The sequence below is a fragment of the Falco punctatus genome, assembly GCF_963210335.1.
Source record: "Falco punctatus genome assembly, chromosome: 4".
Taxonomy (NCBI): Eukaryota; Metazoa; Chordata; class Aves; order Falconiformes; family Falconidae; genus Falco; species Falco punctatus.
The window spans coordinates 13,602,370-13,629,812 of record NC_137583.1 but is presented as its reverse complement, the minus strand read 5'-3'; the positions used below and the strand labels follow the sequence as shown (position 1 = coordinate 13,629,812).

At 44.6% G+C, this 27,443-nt stretch overlaps 1 protein-coding gene across 1 annotated transcript in view; it reads left to right on the top strand.

Annotated features, from left to right (window-relative positions):
• Positions 1 to 10,107: 10,107 nt before the first annotated feature.
• GRIP2 (glutamate receptor interacting protein 2) overlaps positions 10,108 to 27,443 on the top strand; it is a 293,641-nt gene continuing 276,305 nt past the window's right edge. Inside the window, exon 1 of the mRNA XM_080385611.1 lies at positions 10,108 to 15,115. Within this exon, the coding sequence (XP_080241737.1) occupies positions 15,061 to 15,115 (55 nt within the window). The 5' untranslated portion in view covers positions 10,108 to 15,060. The remainder of the gene's footprint in view (positions 15,116 to 27,443) is intronic.

The following is a 27,443-nucleotide window of genomic DNA, read 5'->3' as shown; positions in this document are numbered from 1 at the left end:
CAGAAAGAGCCATTTCTGGCCATAGTGGAGCCTTCTTGCTTTTGGAGTTTTAAAAGGAGAAGGGGACATGGTAGAAGACAACAGATATAGAGAAGTGCAGGTCGTATTAGAGCCATAAAGTTTACTATTTTAATCTGTGATGGAAGAAGAGAAATGAGCGTTACTGAAAAAATAGGACAAAGGAATGAAAATATCTGTGTTATTCTTATTAAGCCTCACTCCAAAAAATCACGCATTGTTGCCTCTTCAAACCTCACCTAGTGACAACACTAAGAAGAAAAACCAGTCCAGTGTTGGTTCTGACTAATTCCCACCTTTAATTTACAGGCAATGTCTGTGTGAGGGCACATTCCCCGCCACCCCCCACCCCCCCCACCCCCCGCCCTGAAATGCATTAATTCTCCACATTGCTCATGTTCTACATTACAGCGATAGGACTCGCTTGCTTACCTGTCAGGTTTCCAGTTCTGTAGGTGTTGAGTACCTTCAGGAGCTCAGGAGTATTTTTATCTTGAGATGCTCGTAACACTAGGTGTCCCTGAGGAGCTGATACTCAGACTTGGTCCTGTGTAACTGCTGGTGCAAAAACACATGAAGAAATCTTGGTCTCTTGAAAGCCTGGCCGGTAAAGTATAATGGCAGCTGGCTAAGCTTCATGTCTGAGGCTCTGGGATACAAACCATACATGATCAGTTTTAGAAATGTAGTATTAGATAGCTGTATAGGTACTTCAGTGCTGCTTTGTATTTTCTGACTTAAATGTAAAATGATACAAGGGCTGAGTCTATTCAGGCTACTACTCTGGAAGTTACCTTTTTACCTGTCTGTCACTTCTCCCCTTCAGATGCCTGAAACCAGACCCTTGCTGCAGGATTCCTTGTTCCTTGGCACTGCCTAAGCCCCTGTAAGGCTGTTTGCATTCTGTCCTTACCACATTCTGTCCTTGCTGTTGCATTCCCCCCACCCTGACCTGCCCATATCTCTTGGCAAACTGCTTGTGACACCATCCCGATTTCAATTCCTAGTAGCACTTTTCTTCTTTACAAGCAAACTGACCCTCTTTTGTAATGTTAGAAGCATGTTCTCCTTTTCCAGATTTAGAAACCTGGGTTTTCTTACTTGCTGTCTCCTTCCTGCACTTTATAATTTTGTGTGCCTGAACCACTTTTCCTTCTGTTCTGGGTGTTGCATAAAATGGCTCAGTACAATCTCAGCAACTCTTTATGTATCAGATGTTACTTGGATAGTTTTAGGGGATATTTAAAGATGGAACAAGGGCCTGGAGGTGTTAGCATCTCTCAAAATGTTCCTTTCTGATTGAGGGTGAGATGCGTGACCAGAGCTGTAAGGAAAAGCCGTGCTACTGCGTGGTTACATGACAGGATGCAGAAAAATGAATTAATCTTAAAAATTGCAAGCTAGCTCATGTTGTTGCTGTGAGCGAGGATCACAGAGCTGGCACTTCTGTGCTTGCAAGAAACAGCAGGTTATTTTGTGGGTAGCAAAAGTCTGGTTAAACATGCCTGAATGGGGAATGAGTCAATCAGTGTCACTGATGCTGTATATAACTGATGGACCTGTGCTATGAAATAACCTTTAGCTCATGTTCTCTCTCAGTTAGCATCAGCAGGACCCACAGGCAGTGACAGAAGCTGACCCGGACTGGGGGAGCACCACACTCGCCAGAGCCGTGGGGTTTCTCTGTGCGCTGTCATGCTTGCCGAGGTGTGGGATCCGGCACTCAAGCGTGTGCCCAGACAGATGGCTTTCAGAGCACTTTGTAAACGTCGGTTCAATAGTCTTGTATTTACAGTCTAAGAACTGACAAGCTTTCATACATGCTGTTCCTTCAAAAAGGCTCAATGTTGACCCTAACCTGGGGAAGGCTGTTCTGTGCATTTCATTTTTTGTTTTATTTATTTTTTTTTAATCCAGCCCATAGGCATTCATAAAATCCCAGTGAGGGAGGCGTAGCTGGAATGAGAACAACTCTTAAGTTTTGAAGCAAAATCAGCTTAACTTAAAGAAATGAGGTAAAGAAGGGAAGAAATCTGTGTGTACAGTACAGACTCAGTGTGGCTGTGCTATGCTTATTTCTTACTATGAATCTTTGAAAGCTGTATAAACTACCATGTCTGATCTCAGTCTGCTGATAGCCCTGAATTCCTGGGGAATAATTGATTCAGCACTTCCAATTAGTATGCTGCTCATTTTAGCATGAGGCCTAATTGTGTTTATTTCCACAAAGCTGCATCAACACAAAAAGCTTGTTTATTATTTTTGAGGAAGATGAGGGATCACAGTGGATTGTTCCAAGGGGATTTTGTAGGAGACAGTGGCGTTTCAGCATCTTGTAAGACTGGTGAGAGATGCTGCACAAATGTAAATTAAATCAGTTGCAAAGCTTTGGTGTGGACTTCTCTTACACCCCCCTACCAAAACTAGGCTTACAGTAGCCCAAAACCAAATTATATTGATGTTTGGGGGATTTTCTGTTCTGAGACTGATTCTCTTATCACAGGCAAAGGTTTCATCCTACCCTAAGGCTTTGATGTTCTATCTTACTTTCTACATCTTGGCTTTAAGATGAAATAGAACTGTGGGCAAATAACAGCTGGACATTTTGTAAGATAAGCCATAGTGCTAGGGCACTGTGTCCTCACACACTTTCCTAGCCACTCAGCATAAGGCAACATACCTATGTTTCTCTGACAGATGGAGAATTTCCTTCTGGTTTTCTTTTTTTAGGCTTTTCATCTCAAAAGTTATCATGTGAAAAAATTTGCGCTATGTCAACAAATACATTTTTTTAAAACAGAGCAAGAATATTTTTTTGCTTTCAATAGTTTGCCATATTCTTGGTTATCTAGAATATTAGTTTGATGAATTTTTGTGTCTTATTGTGTGTGAGGCCACAAATGACTTGAGGCACAAGCAAAACTGTTTGCAAACTAATTCTTGTAACATGAGAGATCCAGAAGTATTTCATTCCTTCATAGAAAAGACTGCATCTCTTCCCAAGATAAAGTCCCAGCGTATCTTTTTCTGCTTACTTCTCTATATTTTCCTAAAGGCATACAAAGCACACCCTTGGGTTATATATTTTATCATTGCATTTTCAGAAGTGTTGGATTGCTGCAGCAAAACAAAAAAACCCACAAAAGCCCTTTGGTAAAAAGTCTAGATGGATGCTATAGATAATTTTTTTTTTCATGAAGACTAAAATTTAAAATCGTTTGAGTGTGTAATTAGCAGGTGTGCAGGTTAGGAGAAAAATTGTAATTCTTTGATTAAATGTTTGAGGGATTTTGCATGATCCTAGACAGAAAGTAAAAAATAGAAGTGGTGCATAATAATAGGGTTTAACCTTTCCCTGGCACACATGTGGCTCTCTTTGCCTCTTGGGTCACAAGCTGCAATGCCAGACTGCTTTTGTGCTAGCTTATATTTGCTTGCAAACCATGAAATGGCCACAGAGGACAAATCTGATGGTGACAATGCTAAGTTGAAATGAGATCTAAAGTAGCCTTGTCCTGTTCTATGGAAACCTGTATTTTATGTACAGTTTTATAATGCTCTTGAAATCATCTTGTATCCCCTCTTCTCTCTTTGTATGTGTTATGAGAGAGAGGGAGTGTTGTTACGTGCTACTTGTGTAGAAATTGTAATTCTTCTCCAATACAGCTAGAAAGTAGGGATATCTTAAGAGCATTCTACAACTTAGATCAGAAATAGGCTAAATGTCATTCTACAACAGATTCTGTAGGAGGGACATAGTTATTTCAGCTGCAATTAGCTTAGAAAACAGTTATTGATAGCCATTATTTTTTTAGTATGCATCTTAGCAAGCCTTGATGCCTTAAAATGGACATAATAACCTTTCCTTCTTTGGGGACCATGTGTGCATGCTCTGAAGTCTGACATGTATAAGAAAAGATACAGTACCAGTTCAAAAGACGGGTAGGTTTCTTACTATTTTTCTGAACTGAGAGATATAAATACATACATTTTCTAAACTGGAGATATAAGAAGCAAGTAACTTCCAAAGAAAACTGGCTTATAAATTACACTGCGGGGTGGCTGTGGATACTTTCATCCTCTGAACAGGAAGCCTCAGGTGATGGGCTACATTGTGTTGTCAATATATTGTTGTCTGTGGTTTCTGTGCAGCTGGCATAAAAGACAAACATGCCCTTTAAGGAATTGCTCTGCTCCTTGAGATTTACCCATTCATCTGTCCATCCTCTCTCACCATCTGTTTCTTGCACTGTGGACATGTGAAGTTGCTCCATCCCTGCAGCAAAACGCAGCCTGGATGGTTCACAATCAGGCTTTCACATGAAGCAGAGTTTTCCTGTCTTTGCAAGCATAGATGAACTTGCCTCTCCTTCAAGGTGGAGCCCTATAAAGAAGCTGAATTTTGCATTCCAGCTGCACATCTGCAAGCTCCTTCAAGATACTAGACTTGTATTTCTTTGTTTCTATGTCTGGGATGCCAGGCTGGAGGAAGAGCCTTGTTTTTTGTCTGCAGAGAATGCAGGACAGAGGTAAGGCAAGAGGGGAATGTGACAGTGAAGGGGAAGACTATAATCTAGGGGATGCTCATGAGAAGGAGTTGAATTCAATGATCCTTTTTCTACTCAAAAATATTGCTGAAGCTGCAGGATATATCCCAAAACTTTTGACTTTTTATTTAAAAAATCAAACAAAACCCTACAATAGTTTTCCAATTACAAAGCATATTTTTAACCTGAAATCTTTTCCTCTTCTGAAGTACTAATTCGTATCTCCAAGAGGATGTTGTTAATGAATGCATGCCTGCTTTGCTTACAGCTCTGTCTTTAATCTGAACGTGGCCTAGCAGATACAGCTTTTACAGTGGTAAAGTTGTATCTATTAAAAGGCATCTACCAGAGCATAACAATTGGCAGCTTTGAAACTCATGTACCTACTTCATGCTCTGCTTTTCTTCTTTTGAAGAAAACACTGAGATATTGATTGTGTCAGGTAGACAGACGCATGATTGTTGTAGCCACAACTTTGCAAAGAGGCTACTTTCTAGCTTTGAGTTTAAACCCTGTTATTTATGTTCATTTAGTGTCAGGGTGATGATGCGGGCTGTATTTATGTCACCTTCACTGCTTGTGAAATGCTTCTGTGTATATATCCCACTATTTGAGCTGAATTATTTTCAACCAGCAGGTTCATGGCAGCAAATTCAGGTTTCCTGACATGGTGGCAGGAATCTGGGTCCTGTAGCACATTGCTACACTACTTTGGAAGAGGGGGGATAATTTACATTTACTTGTGCTAGCACAATATTGTTGAATTGCTGTTGGTGATTTTAAACATATATTGAATGGTATCATTACAGTGTGAACTGAGCGGGATTTCAGTTCAGTACAAAGCAGCATGGGTTTTTTTCCTTACAACCACAGAAAACTAGCCTGAGGTTTCTCATTTGTCTTCTGAGGCTAGAAACACCAAAGCATGTGTCTGTTTTAAGAATAAGTGTATATATATTAAAAAGTCTTTGTTCTGCTGGTTATCAATGATCCTTGAATGGTACTTCGAGATGCAGACATGAAGACATCCCTTCTGTATATTTTCTGTTTATGCAGGGTCTAGTTCTTGACACTGAGCAGGTGATGGGCTGGCATAATAGAGCAAATTATGGCTCTGTGTGATTTCCTGATGCATTGGAATGATTAAATCTGTATAATTGGGCAGGACATATCTCTGGCATATGATCATTTTTACCTTGATGCACCGGAGAGATTTAAATCGGCATAATTGGGTATGGAGTTTCTCTACCATATGGGCACTGGTTACCTAGCAGTCATCTGCCATATGCCTGGATAGATGGCCAAGTGGCAGCTGTGATTCATTTATTAAGCGAACAAAACTATCCTGTACATATATTCCTTTTTTGATATTCTGGTAGTGCTGCTGTTTAGATGTTTTAGAACCAAGGGACTTTTTTCCCTCATATAGCTCAAAGCCTTGATCTGTTCTCGTTTGGATTCCTTTTTGTTTTTAGCAGTCAGATTTATCTGCAATCAAATGTTCTTTCACTATCCATCAACTCATCAATTGCCCCCAAAACATGAAGTGAAGGAGATAAGTTCTCTTTCTGGACAAAGTAGTTGAGCACTGTGCGGGTTTGAGTTGATGCTCGAAAGGCTGTATAGCAAAATCTTTCCCAGGAAGAGAGCAGCATCTAAGGAAGAAAGGGATAGCTGTGGATGGCTCACTCCCAGCTTCCCTCTGCAGCAATGTCGCGGAGCTGTCACTCGTGCTAGTAATGGGATCGCAACGCGGTAGATGGCACTATGAGACTGTTATTAAAGCCACGTAGTTCATCTCTCAGCAGTACCGTGAGCACTTAGCAGAGGTTACCTTACATAAATTAGCATTTCTCCTTGCAGTTCCCTGTCATCTCTCCAGCATTTGAGGATTAAACTGGTTTCTTCTCCCCATTCCTCCAGTCCCGTACATGTAAAGTTAGGTGAGAAATAAGACAAGTGAAGAACGCAGCAAGAAGAGCTGACCCTGGATTTCAGGGTGCCAGTTCAAATTCTGCATGGGTTAGTGGGACTGGAGTTTTGGCTTCTGCTTTGGCCAGCTCTATGAAATAAAAGTTGGACAAGTGCTTATATGTTAAGTAGCATGAGCAGCTGCCACCCTTTCAAACTCACAGCTGACTGGCTTTGCTAGGGATAAGACTGAAGATTAAGTGTGGTATTCTCCAACAGAGCTGTTAGCTTTGGAGGGACATGAAAATACACACCCTAAGGAAATTCACATTTCTCTTGCTTGAGTGATCCCTGTCTGGCTGTTGAACAGGACTCCAGCTCCAGGGCAGGCCTCCTGATACAAAGGTTACTAAAAATAGAAGCCCGGAAGGCACCAAAGTGTTGCTATATGTATCACAAAAGAAAGCTTAGAGTTATTATAGATGTTATTTTAGAAATAATTGGGAAAAGAAATATTGAGTCTCTGTACATAGAGAGATTGGAAGTGTGTGTGTGGCACTGCTGTCATTAGTCAAATATAGACAAGCGGAATGAGAACTAGAATAATACTTCAAAATGAATAACTACATCAGGCAGAAGTCCAATGATTGCTTTATTAAAGCCTTGATGAGTGCCAAGCAACTCCTCAGCTATACCAAGGAGCTGTACAAAATGTAAATTCAAGTATTTTATGAAACACTGGAGGAGGAAGCCTACATTACATGGAAGTGAAGGGGGCTTTAAATTTTTTAACTCTTGCCCACAGTACTTGTTTCCTTGCCAGCTAGTTTGGGAGAGATCAGAACACTGAAATGCTGATTACTGTCTTTTTCCATCCCCTTGAATGTACATGTGAAAATACAGAGTGTTTCCATTAAGACCAACAGTCAATATCAATGATTTGCAACTGTCTTGCCTCCTTCTCTGATCTGAAATAGACTGTAGTCATTAATGTGTTACTGACAGCTGGAGCTGGGTCACAGTGAGAAGGACGAAGAAGCAAGACAGTCATAGTAATGGCTTTTAGCATATGTTGACAGAGCTGTAGTGTTGCTTTCTGCACTCTGCTCATTTCTCAGACTGCTTCTGTTCACCAACCAGAAAAAAGAAAAACATTGAATTTTATCTAGTGACAATATTGAAAGCAAATGCTGATGTTCCTTACTGAGAGATGGATGGATAGTGTTTCTCTGCTTACTATCAAGTGCAATAGTTGCAACTGTTTTTTGGTGGAACAGATGAGTGCTTAATGCCAGCTCTGGTTTAAGGGAAGCTCGGGAGCCTGAGACTGTGGCATGAATGAAGAGTGGGTCCAAGCCTGTCTCCATGTCCTGAGCCACCTCTCACTGATGCGCAAATGCTAAACAAGTTTGAGGTGAGTTTCATAGCTCCTAGTTCATGGGGTCTGGATGGATCAGGATCAGCAGGACCATACAAGTCCCAGTCAAACCTGCCAGCTGTTGTCCTGAGTCTGACTGTCCTGAGCACCTGGGTTGGTTGGTCTTGTCCTCCGTTCCCTTCCAGTGTAGTTGTAAATGGAGTTCTGGGCGTGGCAGATACTGCTGTTATGTTAACAGATGGCACAGAAGTACTTCTGCTACATATTTTTTCCGTAGTTGTTAAAAGACACTAAGCTATTACTGGGAGAAATGACAAACAGCAGGTGAGCAACCTTTTTTACTTGCACAGCTGGTAACCAAGAAAGATGCCATTTGGCAGTATAGGGACAGCTTAGAGATCCTTCCCCATATTGAAAAATGTGTCAATCAGGAAATCAAAGCAAAATGTAGAGCATGTCCTAATTGGAAACTTTCGTAGGCTGAGATCTGTCTAATACCTGGGGTTCTTGGTGGTGCAGAACCAACTGTCCTGAACCTGATAACTCTTTCTCTTAACCGATTTGTAAAACTTCCCTGAGGCACCTCTGCAATGAGGAGCAGAGATGAAACCGTATGTAGCCAGAGGCAAATCTTGCTGCTACTTGAATGCCTGGAATGAAAACCTTTATATACAGAGGGATGGTATGGGGATCTTTACTGTGGGTAAACAGTCATAAGCGCTGTTCTTGCTTGACAGGGTTATGTGACTCATGAAGGTAAACACTTAGATATGTTGCAAACGGGTGATATTTTATTAGTGATTCTGTGTGTGTGTGTCTAAGGGGAAAGATGGTGTGTACAAGGGAGAAATTAACAAGCAAAAAGGGAAGGAGGGCATTGTGAAAGCAGTTTTGAAAGGAAAAGAAAACATTTCCAGCAATAGCATCTTTAATCACAAGTTAGAAAAGTGGCTTTTGCATTGCTGTGACTGAGTAAGTTCAGGCTTGGTTTTTAAATTCTATACTTCTAAGTAAGTCCATATCATGCAGTAACTTCACAGTAACCCCGATAAAGCTGTCCACTGGCTGTCCTGAGGAGGCCTTCACACAGGATGGGACTAAATGGCGTTGTGTCTTATGTTGTACAGTTGTAAGCAAATACTAACAGTAGTAAACAACTGTATCAGCTGCTGGTGCTTCAGGCTCTGCTGACTGCTTGCATTGGGAGGGTACACAGAATAACATGTAATATACACAGTCACCTCAGTGTATTGAATTTCTGACATGTGCCTCAATAGCCTGGGAATCAATAGGCAGCAGCTGCAGTGGACCTCTGGGCACTGCACAACCTTCACAACCCTAAACCCTGCTATTAGCAGGGCAGGAGGTATGGACCTCTAAGTCTTGCTTAAACACTGATGTTTTTGGGCAAGCAGTGAGAAAGATGCAAAGCTTCTCTGGATTTTTTTTTGCTAGGCTGTGTAGTCCTCCCAGCACCATCTTGCTTGTTGCTAGGTCACTGATGTGTAAATGTGGAGAATGTCTGTAGTGGAGCACTGGCAGTAAGTGACGAGATCATGTTTGGGAACACAAGGTGGACATCCAGTCCAGTGTTCTTGGCAGAAAAGATATTTGACGTTTGTGACTTGCTCTAAACAGCATCTAGAAGTTAAGAACCCTCAAAGGAAGGAAAGCCAAAGCTCTGGGACTAGCATCAGCCCAGCAGTCAGGTCAGCAAAGACAGACCTTGTGCCCAGGAGAAGAGACCTGATGACAGTGCTGTTGCAGGAGGAGGAAAGCGAAGTGGAGATACCTCGTATCAGTGGGTTTGCTGGCTGCCAGACAGCCTCACTGCTTCAGTGCTCAGAGCTTGTTGCACACTTAGTTTTCAGGGCTCTTGCAGAGCAAAGATGACTTTAGAAGGAGGTGAGGAAGGAAAGAAGGTGAAGAAGGAGGATCTTAGCCTCTTCATACTTATGCTGTAATTTCCAAGGAAGGAGGTGAGGAACCAGCTTTGGAGCAACTCCAAGTGTTTGGGACAGAAACAAGGAGCACCTGAGCTCCCTTCCAGCAGGAACAGAGCACAGCAGTGACCATATCCTCACAGTGCCTGTAAATGGGGTATGTACTTGTGTCAGTGAAATCCAAGGACATTCTCTCTGTCTGTCTAAAAGCTATTCAGCCTTTCAGAGAGATGAGCATCACTCAGAAGAGGGAGAATGACGGATTGCTTTCATTTTTCAAAACCTAGTTGGACATGAGTATTTCTGAATGTACACCCTGAAGTTTCTAACAGGAAGCAGGCAACAACAACAACAACAACAAAAAAGCAGGTGAACTGTTTGCACTGCCCGTGTTTAAGGCAAAACAGAACCAAGTTAGGTTAGTAAGTAAACTTGCTATGAATCAACCTCTGGTGGTGGCAGGAAAATGAAGATAATCCATTTTAAAACTGCCTTTAATCTTCTTCCGTGACAGGATTATTTTTAAATTCCATGATCTCAATGCTGTTCACTGCTGTCTGTGGGTTATGGGACACACAACTGCATACAAGTGAGAGTGTAGCAGTCTTCAGTGAAATAAACCCGTTCTGACGCTGTGTTGTGACAGAGATTTATGCCTTGTACCCCCAGCCGCAGTGCACATGCCTGGGATGTGAAAGTAGAGACTGGCTCTTTGTTAGAGCAGCTGTGTGCTATTTACATGTCATGGTGGGATGGAAATACATTGCCCATAGTCCCCTGTCCCCCCTACATACAGTTGTAAGGATACAGGGTGCACTGCTTCAACACTCAGCAGAGTAGCCCAGCCTTGGTAGAGAAAGAAATTTTTTTTCTTTTTTTTTACTTAAGTCCAGGAGGGGGAGAGAGAAAGGAAAAGCTTATTCAAGATATCTAAATAGATTTCCTTTGTGCAGGACTACATAGGTCAAAGTAATTTCTAGCTTGATCTTAACTATTGAATGCTGCCAGGCAGTAGCAGTAGGTCAATATGGGAGGAAAAAGCCCACAGCCCTCTCTGTTTCCTGGAGGCTTTCATGATGCCTCCAGATCACTGTTGAAACAGTGTGGCCTCGGGGGGGTGTCACCTCAACTACTGGTACATTTTCACTCCCAGTCAAGCTGCTGGGAATGGTGGGATGCAGAACACCACTCCAAAGGGACTCCCAAGTGCCAGATCACCACTGACTCAGAAATCGCAAAAGGGGAACTCTCAAGTCACTTGGTTTGGGGCTGAAAGTGAAGGTTGTCTCATTTCACTAACTTTCCTTATTGCAGGGAGTCAGCTTATTCTCATTGTGGGATGAGGAAGTGAGTGACCTCCAAGGTGAGGGAATACATGACAGAAGAATTTGCTGGAGATGTCTGGAGTCTTGTAGATCAAGGATAAAATGGAAGCTAAAAGGCCTAGACATTCTCCCTTAACCCTTGCAGTTTAATAGTGGGATTTGTACTTGGGAGCCTCCTCTCACCACACATGCGGTATCACTGTCTGCTTACTACCCTGTGCATACAGTGTTCAGAAAAGTGTGAGATCCATCTGACTTGAAAAGCCTGGTTTGCATGCTCGGTCAGGCCTGAACCTTTGCTCAGTAGCCATCTCCTGAGACTGGAAAACATGGTGTTTTCATCTTTAATTTTTACAGCTTTAGCGGTACTTAGAAGAACAGTGGATGCAACTCCCTCCTCTCATATGCCAAAGAAAGCTGCTGGGAGGGAGGTGCAGAACTTGAAGTTACCTAGGATTATAGATACTATGTTCTTTACAAACCCATTAAGAGCAAACCTGCAACTCAAGACCTACTGTCATTCCTCCAGTCATTTTGTTCTGAACTATGCTGCTTGTTTAGGCTGCAGGCACTGCAGGGCAGAAACCTTACTTTTTGCCCAACATACAAGCAGCTGGGATTTCAGCCATATTTTACTCCGTGTGCAAGGACCACCAGCTGGTGAAACAGTCCATGCACAGGGCATAGTTCAGTCCTCAGTTGATCAAGACAGGTCATCCTGTCCCAGGGCGTGTGGCTAAAGAGGAATCTTTGCCTCATAAATTTGGTTTGATAACCATTTCTGCAGGATGGTGCAGCTGAGCGGGAGAACAGTAGCACCTTCTAAAGTTGGGGCACTATCCATGTCACAGTGGTGCCCGAAGTCCTACAGCTGGACAGTTGTCATATAGACAGATTAGACACTGCTCAGGCTTATGGATATTCACTTCTAAGGTTTCCTGTGGACCTTCTGCTGCTTGAAATATCCCTCCATGGCTTCCCTCTGAAGATGTACCATAGCATCTGTCTTGTGTTGATTCTGCTTATGAATTCACTACCAGTATTTTTAGCAATGTTTTGTTTTCTCTAACAGTTTCCCATGTGAGTACTGAAGTCAGGCTAATGTCCAGCGCTTGAGAAAATCTCACCACAGTAGCTTTGGCTCTTTCTATAATAATGTATGTGCCAAATCATCAATTGTTAAAAGCCCTGAGCTACGTTTTCAGCTAGTAACATGCCTGCTATTTTCATGTTTCTGTGGCACCAATGTCCTTCAAAAGTACTACCATTGTAGCCATGGTGCTCTAAAGAGATTTAAGGGAAAAAGTCTTTTATGAGATCAGCCAGTGTAAATGGCAAAAACAGATGAGCCTTTAGATATAAAAAATGTCAACTTGATCTTACTTTTAAAAAAAGCCCCTTCCTATGTTGTGTTTTCCTCAGACTCTCATTACCTTTCCTGAGAGCAATGCTAGATCAATAATGATCACTTTTCTGGGAATCCTTTTCTAATGCCAAGAATCTGAATATCATCAAGCAATTATAAATTACAGCTGAGGAAACTAAGGCATAGAAAGGACAGGTGATTTGCCTGTGTGGGTGGTTGAGTCAGTCATAACTCAACAGCGCTTGTCTTTGTGTGCTGGGTTTTAACTACTGAACATCATCTCCTTCCACCAGGATATATGCTGGCTTCAGATTAATCCTTCCCTAAAAAGCTTCTGAGTTTTGCTGTCAGCTCAAAATATTTGGTCCAGATCACAAACTTCCTATAAGTTAGTGTGATGTGCCCTGATCCAATCCAACTATGGAGTTGTGATTTGTTGCAAGTCCCAAAGGTACCAGGTACACCTGTAATGAAATTACAGGGGGCTGTTTCCCCCAAGGATCAAACTGCAGAAATGTGCTATATTTAGTGCAAAGAAAGGAGCTTATTAAGAAGTTATAGCTGGGTGGGCAGTCAATCCCTACTTAGTTTTCTACTCCGATGGTGAATGTGGACAAAAAATTATTTTTGTTTATGTGAAGTTTTCTGTGCTGCTAGTGGGAGATGGGCAGGGCAGAGCTACAGCAGCGCTCCTGACTTCTCAGGAAATCTCCTGTAGAAGTGATGGCTCCAGCTGGAGCAATAAGCCTTCAGGTGCCATCACTCCAATCACTGTCGTTGGAACTAATGGGTAACTCCCTGGCTCCAACGTGCAAGGGAGTCAGCCCTACAGCACGGCTGCTCTCTGCTGTGAAGGGAACCGGGCAGTTCTCAGGCACTGCATGCTGCTGTCTACCCTCTGCAGTGTTGCAAACTTGTGCTTAAAAGAAGAGGGCTGTTCTCATGTGTTTGCAGTTATCCCAGCTTAAGTCACTGGGAGAACACACTACTTACTGTTAGTAACTTTGAAACAGATCCGCTACAGCCCAGCTTCCATGTGGCTCTTCAAGAACCTGGGAGAGTGAAATAATAATAATAAAAAAAATTAGCTAATTTAAGCATAGGTCTTTAACTCAAATACCTCAGTTAGGATCCTCATCCCTTTCGACTCCCCCAAAGTGCTGGAGTTTCATAGGTTCCTGCTTTCAGCCCCTTTCTGCAGAAGCAGGTTTTCTCCCTCAGTGTGCACAGAGCTGCAGGAGGTTGTTTCAAGCTGCCTCTTTGTGAAGTGCCTTTGGGTTGAGTCACTTCAGCTTCCACCAGGCAGCGGAGAGGTTTCCAGACTCCTGCTGCCCAGCTTGGCATATGCCATGTCACACTTGGCTGCCCTGTAAACCTGGCTGCCAGTGCCTGAAATGGCAAATGCTTCTCGGATGTGAGCTGCAGGCAGAGCATGGAGGGAGAGTCTGCTGCCCCTCAGCAGCCTGCTCGGCTGTCCTGCAACAGCTGCTCAGGGAGGGACTGAAAAAGCTGGTCTGAAATATAAGTTGAAGTCTTATGTATGGATGTGTACAGATGAACATATTCCTTTGGTACTGTAGCTGTCCTGTCCAGACCGGGTGGTATCAGATGCTAGCTTTCTGAAATTGAATTAACTTCTGCTATCCCAGGGTGAGCTTGGTCCATAATATTTTAGACGACAGCAGACATTGCATGGAACATTATCACTCTCACAAAGGGAGGTAGAGATGCAGAGTGAGACCTATGAGCCAGCTAATAAAAGGCCTAATGAAGAACAAAAAGAAGCTGCTAGTCATTGCGGAGATATGTTGCCCCCAGGAAATTAAAAACATGATTACCCTAGCACATGCAATAAACATCTCCTTTGTGTCCATGTAAAAGCACTGAAGCGTCTGGAATATTAAGAAACGGCAAAGATGCTTTTTAAGACCCCCCCACCCCTTCAGCTGCTGACAAGTGGGGGTGAAAAAGATGAAATAGATCAGCCCGACTATTGTGCAACTTTATTTACCGGAGAACCCTGAGAATAAATGCATGCATCAGTGAGCACACCTGTGTCAGGGCTGCCAGGCAGCTGCCGCTCGTTAGCTGCCGCTCATTACAGGGGAGAGGCGCCAGGTCGGGCGGTACGGCCGATGGACAGCGTGCCCGCCCTGCCTTCCCCGTGCGGCCGTTTGCTCAGCGTCAGCCGGTGATCGGGGACCCGCAGTAAGGCTGGTGTGGGTCCGCGCCCGGTGCGCGGCGGCAGGCGGGGGCGCGGACCCCCCCGGCGGAAAACGTACAACATCTACACAGGCGGGCTACTTGCTGGCCGCCCCCCGCCCCCTGTGCTGGCTCGCCCTCGCCACCCGCGGCTGGGGGGGCGGCCCGGCGCTGCGCCCCGCGGGGCCGTGCGCAGGCGGGGGCGGGCAGCGCCGCTCCCCCCGCCCGGCCCCGCCGCCGCCGCATGCACCGCCCGGCGATAAAGCGGCGGGGAGCCCGGCCGTGCTCGGCAGCGCCGCTCCCGCCGGCCCCCCCGGGCCCCTAGAGCCGAGCCGCTGCCCCGGGGGGCGGCAGCGCTGCCCCTGCCGCGATGCCGGGCTGGAGGAAGAGCCTCGCCCTGTGCCTGCAGCGGATGCAAGAGGACGGTGAGCGCGGCCGGGGGAGAGGAGGCTGGGGATGCTCGGGTTTGCCCTCCGCCTCGCCTTTTCCTTATTTTTCAATTTCTCTTTGTGGGAGGGGGGCAATCCTCTGCTGGCGTGGGGCTCTGTGAATGAAGGGGGTGGAGGGGAGATGTTCTTCGTGCTGGTAAACTTTGCTGCAGCAAATCTGTCCTTCCATCCCCGCGCTGCCTTGGGCTCAGGTCCCCCCGTCCCCCTCTTCTTGAAGTGGTAGGGACAAGCCTGAGTGCGAGGTGGCTGAGCGGTCCTTTCTGGATATCTAGAGGGGCTTGCAGCATCTGAGCTCTAACTTTCTAAAGCTACTGGTGCTGCTGTTTTCAGCCGGTAATTTTTCTCAGTGCCCAACTCCAACTGGGGGTTAAAGGGTTTGCGAATTGTACGGAGGACGTGTCGCGGTAATTTGATTCCTATTGTTCTTCTTACTGTTGCTCCCAGTGACTGTGAATTATTTTGTTTACATGTTCAAGAGTGTGATAAATAAATGCTGGACCTGCAGCTCATACAAGCCGAGAGAAAGCACCCACAAGGTGGCACAGCATAAGGGAGGCTCAAATCCTGCACTCTGGCTCTTGGATTTATAGATGAACAGGGATGCAAGTGGTGGGGAAAGTTTATGTCTCCGAAATGAAGTGCAGCTCTAACGAGCCCTAGTAAGGCTCAGGTGGAGGAGCTGATCTGGGATGGGCAGAGGTAAGCAGGAACGTGTCATGCCAGCTTCAGCTGCTTTGCTGCAAGCAGTTAACGACTGGGTTTTCTTATGCATCCTTTCCCCTGACTCCCTCTCTAGATCGTGCACTGCTAAGCAGATGTACTAGGTATCTGAAGTGGCACTGTTGCATCATTTGATGCAAGTAATGCAAAAATCGAGGAATTCTCAGGTCCTGCTGGTTAATAAGTATAGAGAGAAACTGTAAGGTGTCAGGACAGAGCCGTTGAGCTGTTGAGTCTTTGTAATGTTGCTTCCTTGCTCCCACTGCTTTGGGAGAACACAATTTCTGATGCCGGACCCCTCTGGGACCATGGCTTCCACTCAGAGGCTCCAGCCACCTGGGACAGAGCTGTTAAAAATCTTGTCCTGTAGAAGAGTAAATCGATCCCCTGTTTGCTACCCTGAGACCTGTTGGTGTGAATTTGACCCTGTTACGGTGCAGTGCTTTGTAATGCTGCTCTGCTGCAGCTGATGGGGATGCTCTTGCACCACTGGACCAGGGATGGCTTCAGGGGCCTTATAAAACATCTACAGCAGCAAGCTCTGGATGTACAGCTGTACTGGGTTAGTGTGTTTGCCAGGTTACTTTCCCTGTGACTTCATATGTACGTACTGGCTCTTGTCTCTGGGGTCTGTGTAATGCCTTTTCTCATTGTCCCTTCCTCTGATTTCAGTCCCAGCACTGCGGTAAGTCTGTGACTGGTGTGCATCCCTTCAAGTATGCTGGGCATTTTTCCTACTGACGTTGCATTTATTTCCACAGATGCCTCAAGAGTAGTTGGTCTTTGGAAGTTACCATTTAGTTAATCACGGAATGGTTTATCTGGAGGAATAAATCTTGCAGGCTCAAGTTGATGTACTGTGTAGAGGAGGAGGTGTATGCTAAAGAACATGCTGAGTTTGTAAGGAACTCTCCCCCCCCCTTTCCCTGAGGTGACCAGTTTGATGGTTGTATTACAGCATCTAACTCTGCAGGGGTAGCAGAGGAGGTATTTGGTAAGGTTTTTGTAGCACTGCAGTGTTAACAGTTATGGTGTGGGGTTTAGCTGGATGCTCAAGAAGGCTTCACATCATGTCATGTGTAGTGCTGCCAGGAAATCTCAGCAGGGTTCTGTTCAGATTTTGATTTTGTAAGCCAACCTCCAAACAGTCTATGAAGGAATACTGACTTCTGGGTTTCCTTACTCAAAACAAGTTATGTTTGCCTTGTTGGCATCTCCGTGGCTGTGCAGATTTGGTAGGTTTTGTTTCAGATATCTGAGCTGGGGAGCTTCTCCCCAAGGCATGCATGCTGTAGCCCATCAGAGTGTTAACTTCCTCTGAGGACCGCAGTCCTCGAGTTCCTGAAGGAAATGTCTCCTGAAGGAAATGTCGGGGCTTTCAGCAGAAGCACTGTTGTGATTAGAAGAGTGGTATATTTTGGTTACTGAATATTAATGTGATGAGCATCTCTTGCAATTTGCTGCCATTCAGTGCTGGGTTGGAAGCTTCGTTAATCAGAGTTGGTATTCAAAAGGTCAGCCACGGTAAGTCACATAGGGAAATACAAGGTATACATGAACTGTGCTGAAGTATGATTGCCATTTCAAAACATCACCCATAATGAGTTCCCTTATGCATGTTTTGCCTTAAAATTTATATTCCTTGAGGAACGGGGGTGACTCCTGACCAGCGTGTTGGAGTTCTTCATGCTGTAATGTATTGTTATTCCCAACCACAAGAGGGTTGTACATGGGATGCGTTACTCCTTGCTCTGTTTCATGTAGAAAAAAAATATTTTGTGCTTATGGATTTGGAGATTGCTGGTGGGAAATGTGTTCCCTCCATCCTGTACTGATAACAGCCCTGCTGCTCCTAAGTCAGGGGGTTGATTTGCTTCTCTCTGCGTGGCTGTGGAGTTGTCTCACACCTGGGATCAGAGGTTAGAGCATGCAGCCTGGCAGTTCTGTCCATTGCTGTATGTACAGAGCTGTGCAGCCAGATCTTGTGCTGGTTTACCTTCCTGACAGCTAGTCCTCTCTCAGGGCAGCAGCGAGAACTAGCTGTTCATGCCAGACCCTTTGCCATCCTGATTTCCTCCCCCCACCCCCCTTGTGCTGCTGTTCTTTATGTGAGGTCTGCAGGATCTGCACTGTGTTCTTGCTGCTTCCAGTAGCACAAGAAGCAAAGGCTAATTTCTGCTTTGGGAGCATGAATGTATGTGGGCAGGTGGGAAACTCTCTAGGGATTTTGGCACATCTGAGTGGTTGTGGAAACTGGATGCCTAGGAAGGATAAACTATCTGCAGACTGAGCAGTGTGGAGATGGTTTAATCCCAACTGATGAAAATGAGTGTTATCTAGATGCGTATGACTTGTATAACATGGGTCACAGTAGTGGGCAGACACTCTTTGCTAAACTGGAGACATCTTTCTGCTTCTGTTGGGAGGGAATACAGAGTCTGAGTAAATTTAGGTTGTTGATGTAATTCCCCTTCTTCCTCCGCATGGTTTTCCTTCAGTAAAACCAGAAAACTTGACTCTCACCTTAAAACTCCAATATGATGCCTTATTGAAAAACCAAAACCCCAAACAAGAAACCACAAAATCCAAGCCTGTAGACTGTTGTAATGGGATTAGAAGATATGAAGTGAGTTATCCACCCGTTGCATGAATTGTGGGGCATCAGGGAAGGGTCAACACAGACCTGCTCGGAAAAGTGACAATATTGCAGGATTGCGATGCTGCTGTTTGCTTCCTTCCCTTGTGTAGTGCTCCATCGGGTTACCTTGGAAACAGCTGTAGGAGCACACAGGGGTATTTTGCTGCTGTGCAGCCATGGGCAGCGGTGTCCTGTGGTGCGTGGGGAAAGGGAAGCCCCTCCTGGTGCATGTTGATGTGCAGGATGAGGGCAACAAAGTAAAAACCCGCTGCAAGATCTCCCTTTCTGCCTGCCTTATCTTGCTGCAGGTGTGATTTGGCAGGACCGGGACCCAGGGGAAAACTTAGCAGGGGGGTGGTTTTTCATGGTTTTGGCAGAGCTATTTAAATTTTTATAATGGGAAGGTAAAAATATAAAGCCCCTCAAGACAGACTGCTGTGATAACAGCTGGGCTATAAACATCAGCTTTTTATTCTGTCCTCAGAACAGCATATTGGGATGTTTTGCTCCATACCTGTGAAACTATAATTATGACTGGAAATGGGATTCTCCTTGATGTCTGTGATTAAGTAAAGAAGAAACATTCCAATAAGATGGATATTTGCTAGTTATGCATGACTAGCTGAAAATTAGATCTTTCATTGAGTTCCATGTTATTTGTGATACGCACATGTGACGTGTGGAATAACTAAAATAGAGTAACTGTTAAAAATGATGTGAATTGTCTTCTGTTTTCTTACTCATCAACATTTTGATCTTGCAAGCTGTGTGGTGTGCATAACTTGAAATCAGTTGAACTATTCCGCTGCTTAAGATTGTTTGCTCTTGTGCTTGCCACGTCAGAAATAATCCAGTTATTCAGAATTCAGGTTTTTGTATTTATCACACTGTCTTAGGACCATCTTTCAGTGCCAGGTTGAGTGTGTTCAGTTTTAATACGTTGCCTTACAGCGTCCTTTTGTCCAAACCTACAATGATGTGATCTATTTTACTGGTACTTAATTTTCAGTGAAGAAAATCAGCTGGGTGGCTGTTGCTTAAATAGTGTGCAATTGAACTGCTCTGCAGCTGAAGAGCTGTTATGTCTATCTGCTGAGTGCTGTGTATTAATATATTCCTGCATGCGATACTCTTACAGTGCATCCAAGCTTTGTCAGAGATGAGGACTTGCACGCACAGCGTTCGGGGAATTTATGGGCTGCTGTTTGTTGGTAATACTCATTATACAGGCCACTGCTTTTAAACAAAGTGTAAAAATAGAGGTTCTGACCCTCCAGTGAAGTGTGGTGGGGAATTAGGATCGCTTGAAGGCTGTGGTGGTAATGCTTAAGGGATAATGTTCATTCATCAAACTGATGGGACAGCCAGAGCAAATCCTGCTAGGCTTTGATGGGGTCTTTTTTTGTTCATTAATATGTTGATGTGGATTTGGTACCCATCGAGTGAGGGAGTAATAGCTGCTCCCAGCGCTCTGCTTGCCTGCTCCCCTCCTCGCTGGCTGTCACACTGCACTGAGTTTGGGCTGCTGCTTTTGATCCTGTACTTCAACAATCATCAAATTTAGCTCTGATTGAGAAGTCGTGTGCAACTTGGGGATGAGGCCACAAAGGTTTTACGGAATGACTCTAAAGCCTCGTTGGGATTCAGTTAAAGACAGATTCATCGTTTTTCTGCTTTTGAAGTGGTCTGCCAGATTTTACAACCCAAGTGTCATTCTGTATTCACAGAACTTGGCTGTATGAAAGTGGATGGACACTGTGCAGTTCTGCTCTCTCTCGCTTAAACTGTTATATTCTGTAGGGCTTCTTGCAAAGGAGTCTTAGCAATATTGAGTGATGCTGCTCGATGCTGAGCAAATGCATCACCTGCAGTGGTTTGGCATGCTCTCCCTTTAGAGGTGCCAAGGTTGGAAAGTGTGGAGGGAACCTTTCAGAAAGCTGAAGACCTTGATGGAAACCGTGAATTGTGGTAGCCAGGAGAATTTCATGGTGAGAGGAACTGCTAGATCCATCTGGATTCAGGCCATGCCTGTTGTTGTCCAGTCCTGTTGGTGTTGCTGCGGGCTCATGCCAAGCATATTGGAAAAGCATGTGGGCAATTCCCAGGAAATGGGCATGGTCTTTGAAACTGCTCCAGTCTTGACCTGTGATTGCAGCTGCTGACTCAGGGGTCTTCTGATGCCCTGGGCTGCGCGGAGATGAAGATTGCTGAGGTTAAACTGAGGTGTGTGGCAAGTTTGAGGTAGATGATTTGCTCCACCTTTTTTTTTGTTGTTGTTGTTTACTGTTTGTCTCTTCTAAGTAGATGCCAAGTGCAGGGGAGCTGCTTAGTTATAGCCACAGCCAGATCCTTGCTGAGCCAAAGTCAGGTTGTCTCTATAGGCCTTCCTATGGGTGTCCTGTTTTAGAATAAAAATGACTATTTTGTTAATTATTTGACGTTATTACAGTGCAATAAAATTACTTACTTTGAAACAGAATTGAATTTATAGAGGTATAAATATAGTAGAATAATTATCAGGTTCTAGTTCTATTGAAATTATCCCTTTGAAGATGAGCCCTAAGACAGTGAATTGGGCATTTTTTGAGCTCTGCATCACATAATTGGAGCCATTTCTTAAAAAGTGAGTCCTAACACTGAAGTTCAGAGCAGTGATCTGTGCCTGAAAGGCTTGTGTAATGTCTAGAGCAAGTAAAAAACTTGCTGTGTTTTTTCCCCACAGTGCTCTCTTCCCAGAGAGGCTGCACATCTGTTCCAGTGGATGCTGGAGATGACCCCGCATGTATGGGAACTGCTCCTGCACGCACATCTTGGGCCAAATGCAGTTATACCATGTAAACATCTGTTTGTGTTCCTGAAATAAGTACAGCTACTGTGGATTGACACTGGTGTAACTGGGGTTGGAGTCTAGGCAGTATTTGATCTGGAAAAATAAGTAAACAAGTCCCATTCTGATGGCCTCTATAAATGGCAGCTTCTCTTCTGCAGCGATCGGCCTGGGATAAAACACCTAGTCTTGGAAGGGTCTGCATTTTGTCCACTTATACTTGATCTTCTCATGGACTCCTTCCGTTGAGAAGAAAAGTAATTCCACTGTCAATTTAAAATTCAGGTAGGATTGTTTTTTTCATCCCTCTTGTTTTGTCAAGGGAATGAATTAGCTTCCCCCGCCCCCATTACCCCTGCTTTGTCTTTGGAAGATGAAGGAATTCAAATAAAATAACTAAAACAAATTTTACAATTATGGTGATTTCCCTGTTACTGACTTTACCCCTCATTAATGTTAGATGAACTTGGCATCTAGTAATTACTGGCTTTTGTTTTTTGAGCCAGAACTGTTTTCTATCTCGCTGGTTCCATTGATAGCATTGAGAGAGCTACTTCCCACTGGGAAATTAGTTTGATCAAACATACTTTCTTTTGACAGCTTCAGGTATTTTGCATCAATATCACTCTGGATTTAAGGAGAAGGGGGCTCCCCTGTACTGTTTGAGATCAAGGAAGTGCTATGTATTAAGATGTGGTTAGATCCATCTGTGTATTTAAGTAGGGGTGTCAGTGACCCTGGCAGCTAAACTGCTGTGTCTTGATGAATAAAGACCTCTTGCTGAGGCTGCGAGATAAATACAGTTCTATGCTTTTCAAGCTGTCTATGAAGTAACACGCTTTTTTACTTAACAAATTTATTTCTACTGTGAACAAGGTATTGCTTTTGTTTTAGCAGTTGTGTTAACCTTGGTTGCTGCTTTGTTGCCAGAGTCGGAGGCTATTCTGAGTATTTATTTGGACTATAGGTGTTGTCACTTTTTCCTGTACATGTGATTCTATTAGTCATCTTGGTGACACTTGATTCATCTGTGCAGAGAGCAAAAAAGGTCCTGGCTCACATTTGCGTATTGCCTTGTACAACCCAAGAGGGAATCTGCTACTAGAGGCAAGGATTACATCAGGTTTGAGAGATCTCACTTGGGTCCTACGGGATGGTGCTGAGATTGGCCTGTGGATTTTTTTTCTTCTGTCTTCCATTTTTTTTTTTTTTTTTTTTAAAGGTAAAATCTTCTCCTCTCTGTTCTTGGAGCAAAGTTTAGGTGGTCCTACAGTGTCTGGGCACAAAGGGCCTGTGTCTTACCTTTGGTCCCAGTTTGACAGGAGCAGTCCCCACAGAAGTAGCATGTGGACTTGGGGCAGGAGGCTTTGTCTTTGTTTGCATCCCCTTGCAGCAGAGGCTTCAAAGGTTTAGGAACAAATGAGATGCAAAGAAATGAGGAGAAAAATGAGAGAATAAGGCAAACTATCTGGCAGTGTGACAGTTTTACAGAAATAGTGATTGTAAGTTGTTCTTTTCTTACTTAGTACCAACGTGCTTTCCCGATGCAGGTTCAGTCTGTTCTGTGTGTGTCCTGGGAAATGTTTCCAGGAGCGGGAGCTCCCTTATTAGAACTACCTTGCCCAGATCTATTGCTTTTGACTACTGGAATTTGGGAAGTTCCCAGGGGCTGTCAGAGTGGGATGAATTTAGCAGAGCTGGGAGGATGACTTAGTAAATAATTGTAGCAGCTTAGTATCACGTAGTCTCAAGGCTATGTGTTAATCCTGAACAGAGGGCACTATTGGGAAGGAGTATTTTGTTTCTACGTTAAATATTCTTTTGCTTACTTGCGTCTTGGAACAGGAGGTAGTCATTCTCATTGTTGTACATGCAGTCATGTCCATAAAAAGCCCCTCCCTTTGTGATGGGAGGGCCGGTAGATCTGTGTGAGGAAGGGAGTAGTGCTGCCTCTCAGTTTTCTTCCACCTTGGGAACACCATCTCTTCACCCTTCTTCTGTCTCTGGTTTTCCTCTTCAAGCTGGGGAGATATGTGGTCTCTTTGGCTGGCAGTCTTCAGCGACTTAGAAAAAAACCTCGTGCCCCTCACGCCGCAAGGTCTTGTTCCTGCAGGATGCATCCCTCTAGGTCCCAGGAGGAGAGAGAGTACTCTGTGCTTGGTGAGGGGCATGGCTGCTCAGAGCTGGTATGTGGTTGACCCTCATATAAGGTGTGCGGGATTTGGATATAATCAACAGCTCCTTGCCTCTTCTGTACCTCAGTATCCAGAGACGACGTGATTTTGTGGATACTGTCAATGCTCTCATTTGCTTCCTTATTTCTGTCAATGGCTAAGGCCCTTTAAAACTGCATGAGTTTTTTCCTTAAATAAGAAAGTCTTTCTAGACCAATAAGAGGCAGTGGGGAGCAAAGGAACAAATCTTAAGACCTTATGCTTGGTTCCAGGAAAAGTGAGCAAATGACCAGTAGCAGAGGTGTTAGCAGCACTAGAGGAGATGGGAGATGAGGATTACTTTAACTCTGCGCTGCGGAGATCAATACAAGTTGATGGAGAGTGAATGAGTATGAAAGAAATAACTTGGTGTTCCTGCCTTTTTAATTTTTTTTAAATAACATTTGAAAACAGCTTTTGAATGACTTGCTTAAATTGGCCTTTAACACAGGAGCCACAAGCTGTGGAGGTTCCTTCTTGATGGGCTGGAAGGTAGCTGCATATAATGCATTTGGGCTCTGTCCCCACATGGGGCTGGAGGCTGGTGTTCTGTCTCCAATTTTCAAATGAAAGCAGAGTTCAGGCATGCTGCGAATCCTGTGGCATGCACTTAAAGAGGTGCTGGGAGCATGCTTCAATTTACTGGCCATATTTTGCTGCTCCATGTTTCATGGGCTTTGTGTCCTCTTTTACATCCCTTCCTTGTGTACTAGCACCTGGTAGCTTCTGTGTTCCGCAACAGATGAGGTTGTAGTCCAGTGGTAACTACAGCAATTCCAGTGTGGCTGGCACTTATTAATTAGTCAATTAGTACTGGGGATTGAGCCACAGGCCTGTGCCTAGCTCTATTCCTGACTGAGTGTGGGGCTTTGAGCAAAATCAAGCTATCCTTTAGTTTCTCACAGTGGTGGGGGATTCTATCTGTCTGTTGAAATTAATGGGACTGAGGAGTTCTGTGCCACTCGGAAAACCACTCTGTAAACCTCTGCATGCCCCAGCCTTCAGGTCTGCAGAGCATGGGTAATGACTACACTTCAAAAGGTTTTTGATGCTCAGATCAAAACATGTAATGAAAGTGCAGTTATTGAGTGTGACTTCATGTCTGTCTGTCTCTGCTTAACATCTTCATGCTCAGAATTATGCCAACTGTGGCAAATATCTGGGAAAAATGACCAAAATGTGTTAGAAAATGTCTTCCTGGCACAGGGTTGCAAGTGCACTGCAGCACGCAGCTGACAAAGTTCTGTTTCAGTGGGTAAAAATTTCCCTTTACAGTAATGATCTGTGTTGTGAGTTTACCAGCTATCTAATCTCGTTTCCATCCATTACATCCAGTGATAATCCTCTAGCAAAGTAGGTGCTGTTAGCAGTGTTTCTGTCAGCCTGGGTCTGGCTGCACATCTAGGCAACCTGCCTTTGAGGAATTTCAAAATTTGCCCTAGTCAGTCATGCTGCTTCCTCAGCCTCTGGAGACTGCATTTCAAATACAACACAAAGCTGAGCTGTCTGTCTTGCTTATTTAATTGTATTTATTCTTTTTCTTCCACCCACCACCTGCCAAGGGTGTTTGGCCGTGTAAAGGGATGGCTCCTGGGTTGTTTTTTTGAAATAGCCATTGTAATTGGCTTTTTGGCATATCCTGTCCTACTTTAATGTAATTCCTTCACTGTCACCGTGCATACACAGGGGCTTGTTAGTAAGTGGGCTGGGGATCGGAAAGCAAAAGCTCTGCAAACCAGGCTGCGATGCTTGGTTTCTGTAGGGCTGGCTGTAAGGTGAGGCTTGCTGGCTGTAGCGTGCCCTTGCCTGGGGACGGGCTGTGCAGCTGCTGCGTGCCTCTAGCTCGCAGTCAGGCTCCTCCGTAAGGAACCCTGTGCTGCTCTGGCAGCTGGCACTACCTCTGCACTTTGGGGGTGCCCCTTGCCAAGGGTCACATACTGCCACTGTCTGGGAGTAATTCAGTGACAGGCGACACCGCAATGAATTCCATCCAGTTTCTGCCTCTGAATAATTAAGAGGGAGTGTGGCTTTTGGCCAGGGAGAGCTGTCCTCTGCCACCCATCTGCTTCCCTGACTGTTGCTGAAAGCAGCTGCTCCTCTCCAGAGGCTTCCCAGCGGGGGACACAGATTTCTGACTACCCTTCATTGCCTTGCTGCTGGCTTATCTAGTGAGTTTGGAGTCCTCAGGGTGCCGTTTTTCTGTGCTGCTGCTTTCCTGCAAAATCATGGCATGATGTTTAATTGCAAGCTGCAACATTGGTGCTTGGTTTCAGTGCAGTGATGAAGGGTGTGGAGGTGGGAGTGAGGGATGGGAATTGGAGAATTGCGAAGCAAGGGGGCTTGCTTCACGGTTATCTCGCTCTGCAGCTGCGAGTTTCTTACAGAAATCCAGCTCTTGCACAGCTGGTACAGGCTGGAGGTACAGTTCAGTGGTGTGCAGGGAGAGCGGCGTTGAATTACGCTGCGGGGGGGTTGCTTGGGTCTTGGCATGATGGGCATGCTGTCAAAGCCCCTGTGTAGAAGTGGGAGATCTTTTCAGCAGGGTGTAAAGGAAAACGACTGACACAGCAGCCCTTGCATTACAGGGGCAGGTGGCGATGGCTGCCTCTGCACCGTTTCAAAACAGCTGAGACATTCCTTCTGTGTATGAACACGTGCACATTTTTCCTTATGTGAATTTAACTCTAGGGTGAATTGGCTCTTGAGGCTTATCTTAGCCCCTGAGTGTAACGGTATAAAGCAATGCTGTTATTAGCTGCGCCCAGTACAGCGAGTGGGGTAGCCCAGCAGTAGAAAAACTCACTTATGCAGCCAAGTAACCAAGAGAATGGAGGTGGTTTTTTTGGATAGTGCCATGGCTGGTCCAGTTTATTACAGGGCAGCTTTCTTCTGGTGTATGATATTCCTATTTCACTGCAAGAGAAAACAGACGGGGATCTGCTCAACATCCACGAAAACTCCTTTGTTGAAAGGTGTCCACTTACCAGGAGGTGCTTGCTTCCCACCAAGAGTAAGTCCATCTTTCTGGCCAGTTGTGGTGACCTAGCTTTGGAAGGTGCCTTTAGGGTCTACTTTCCCTGTGAGATGTTAAAACAACAGTCGTCCAGGATCATACTGTTTCAGGAGCTCATTGATTTGTAGTGGAGGGAAGTGAATTAAAACGATGAGTCACTGACCTATTCGAAAATGAACCACCTCCTCAGCGTCATTAGGAGCTGGTAATAGATCATCCTGGACAAGAGCTGGTGAAAGGGGATTAAGGGGTGCCCTCGTGCCTGCTGTTGCTCTATATTGTGTGTGACTGCTGTTGTACTCAATTTTTTTTTTTTACGGGTGAAGATGTGGCACAACATGCCTTGTATATGAAAAGCCAAAAGCATCTTTAAGTGTAATTGAAATTGTAATAGTCTAATAGTTATTAGTCCTGCAGTAATTGTTACAGAAAAAGAATAATGCGGTTAAAATTGTTACATATGCATGTTACTCACTGGGGGATATTATGTTCACATTGATGGTTTTTTCTCCTCTAGTCAGGATCTGCTTGGGGTCATTTTTGTTTGCTAAGACACTTTCACACCTTTGCTCATCAGTCTGCAGCTCCAGGTTATGTTACAGCATACGTATGCTGGATGCTATTTGTTCTCTTCATTATCCCTACAAGCGCTTTAGTCCAGCTCCAGGTGTGTGTTTCTTTAACTGATCATAAGTTATTCAGAGCTGTGGGGTCTCCAGTGTCAAGTCTGTGTCCCATCACTTGCCATCCTGTGCTGCTGTTCCCCTCTGGCACATCCTATATCTCTGCTGCTCAAGTGCACTATTTCTCTGCACTGTTATCATTAAAATACCTCATTCTTCATAGAATAACTGCTTGTTACAAGTGCCCGTATAAAACTGAGGTTGTACTGT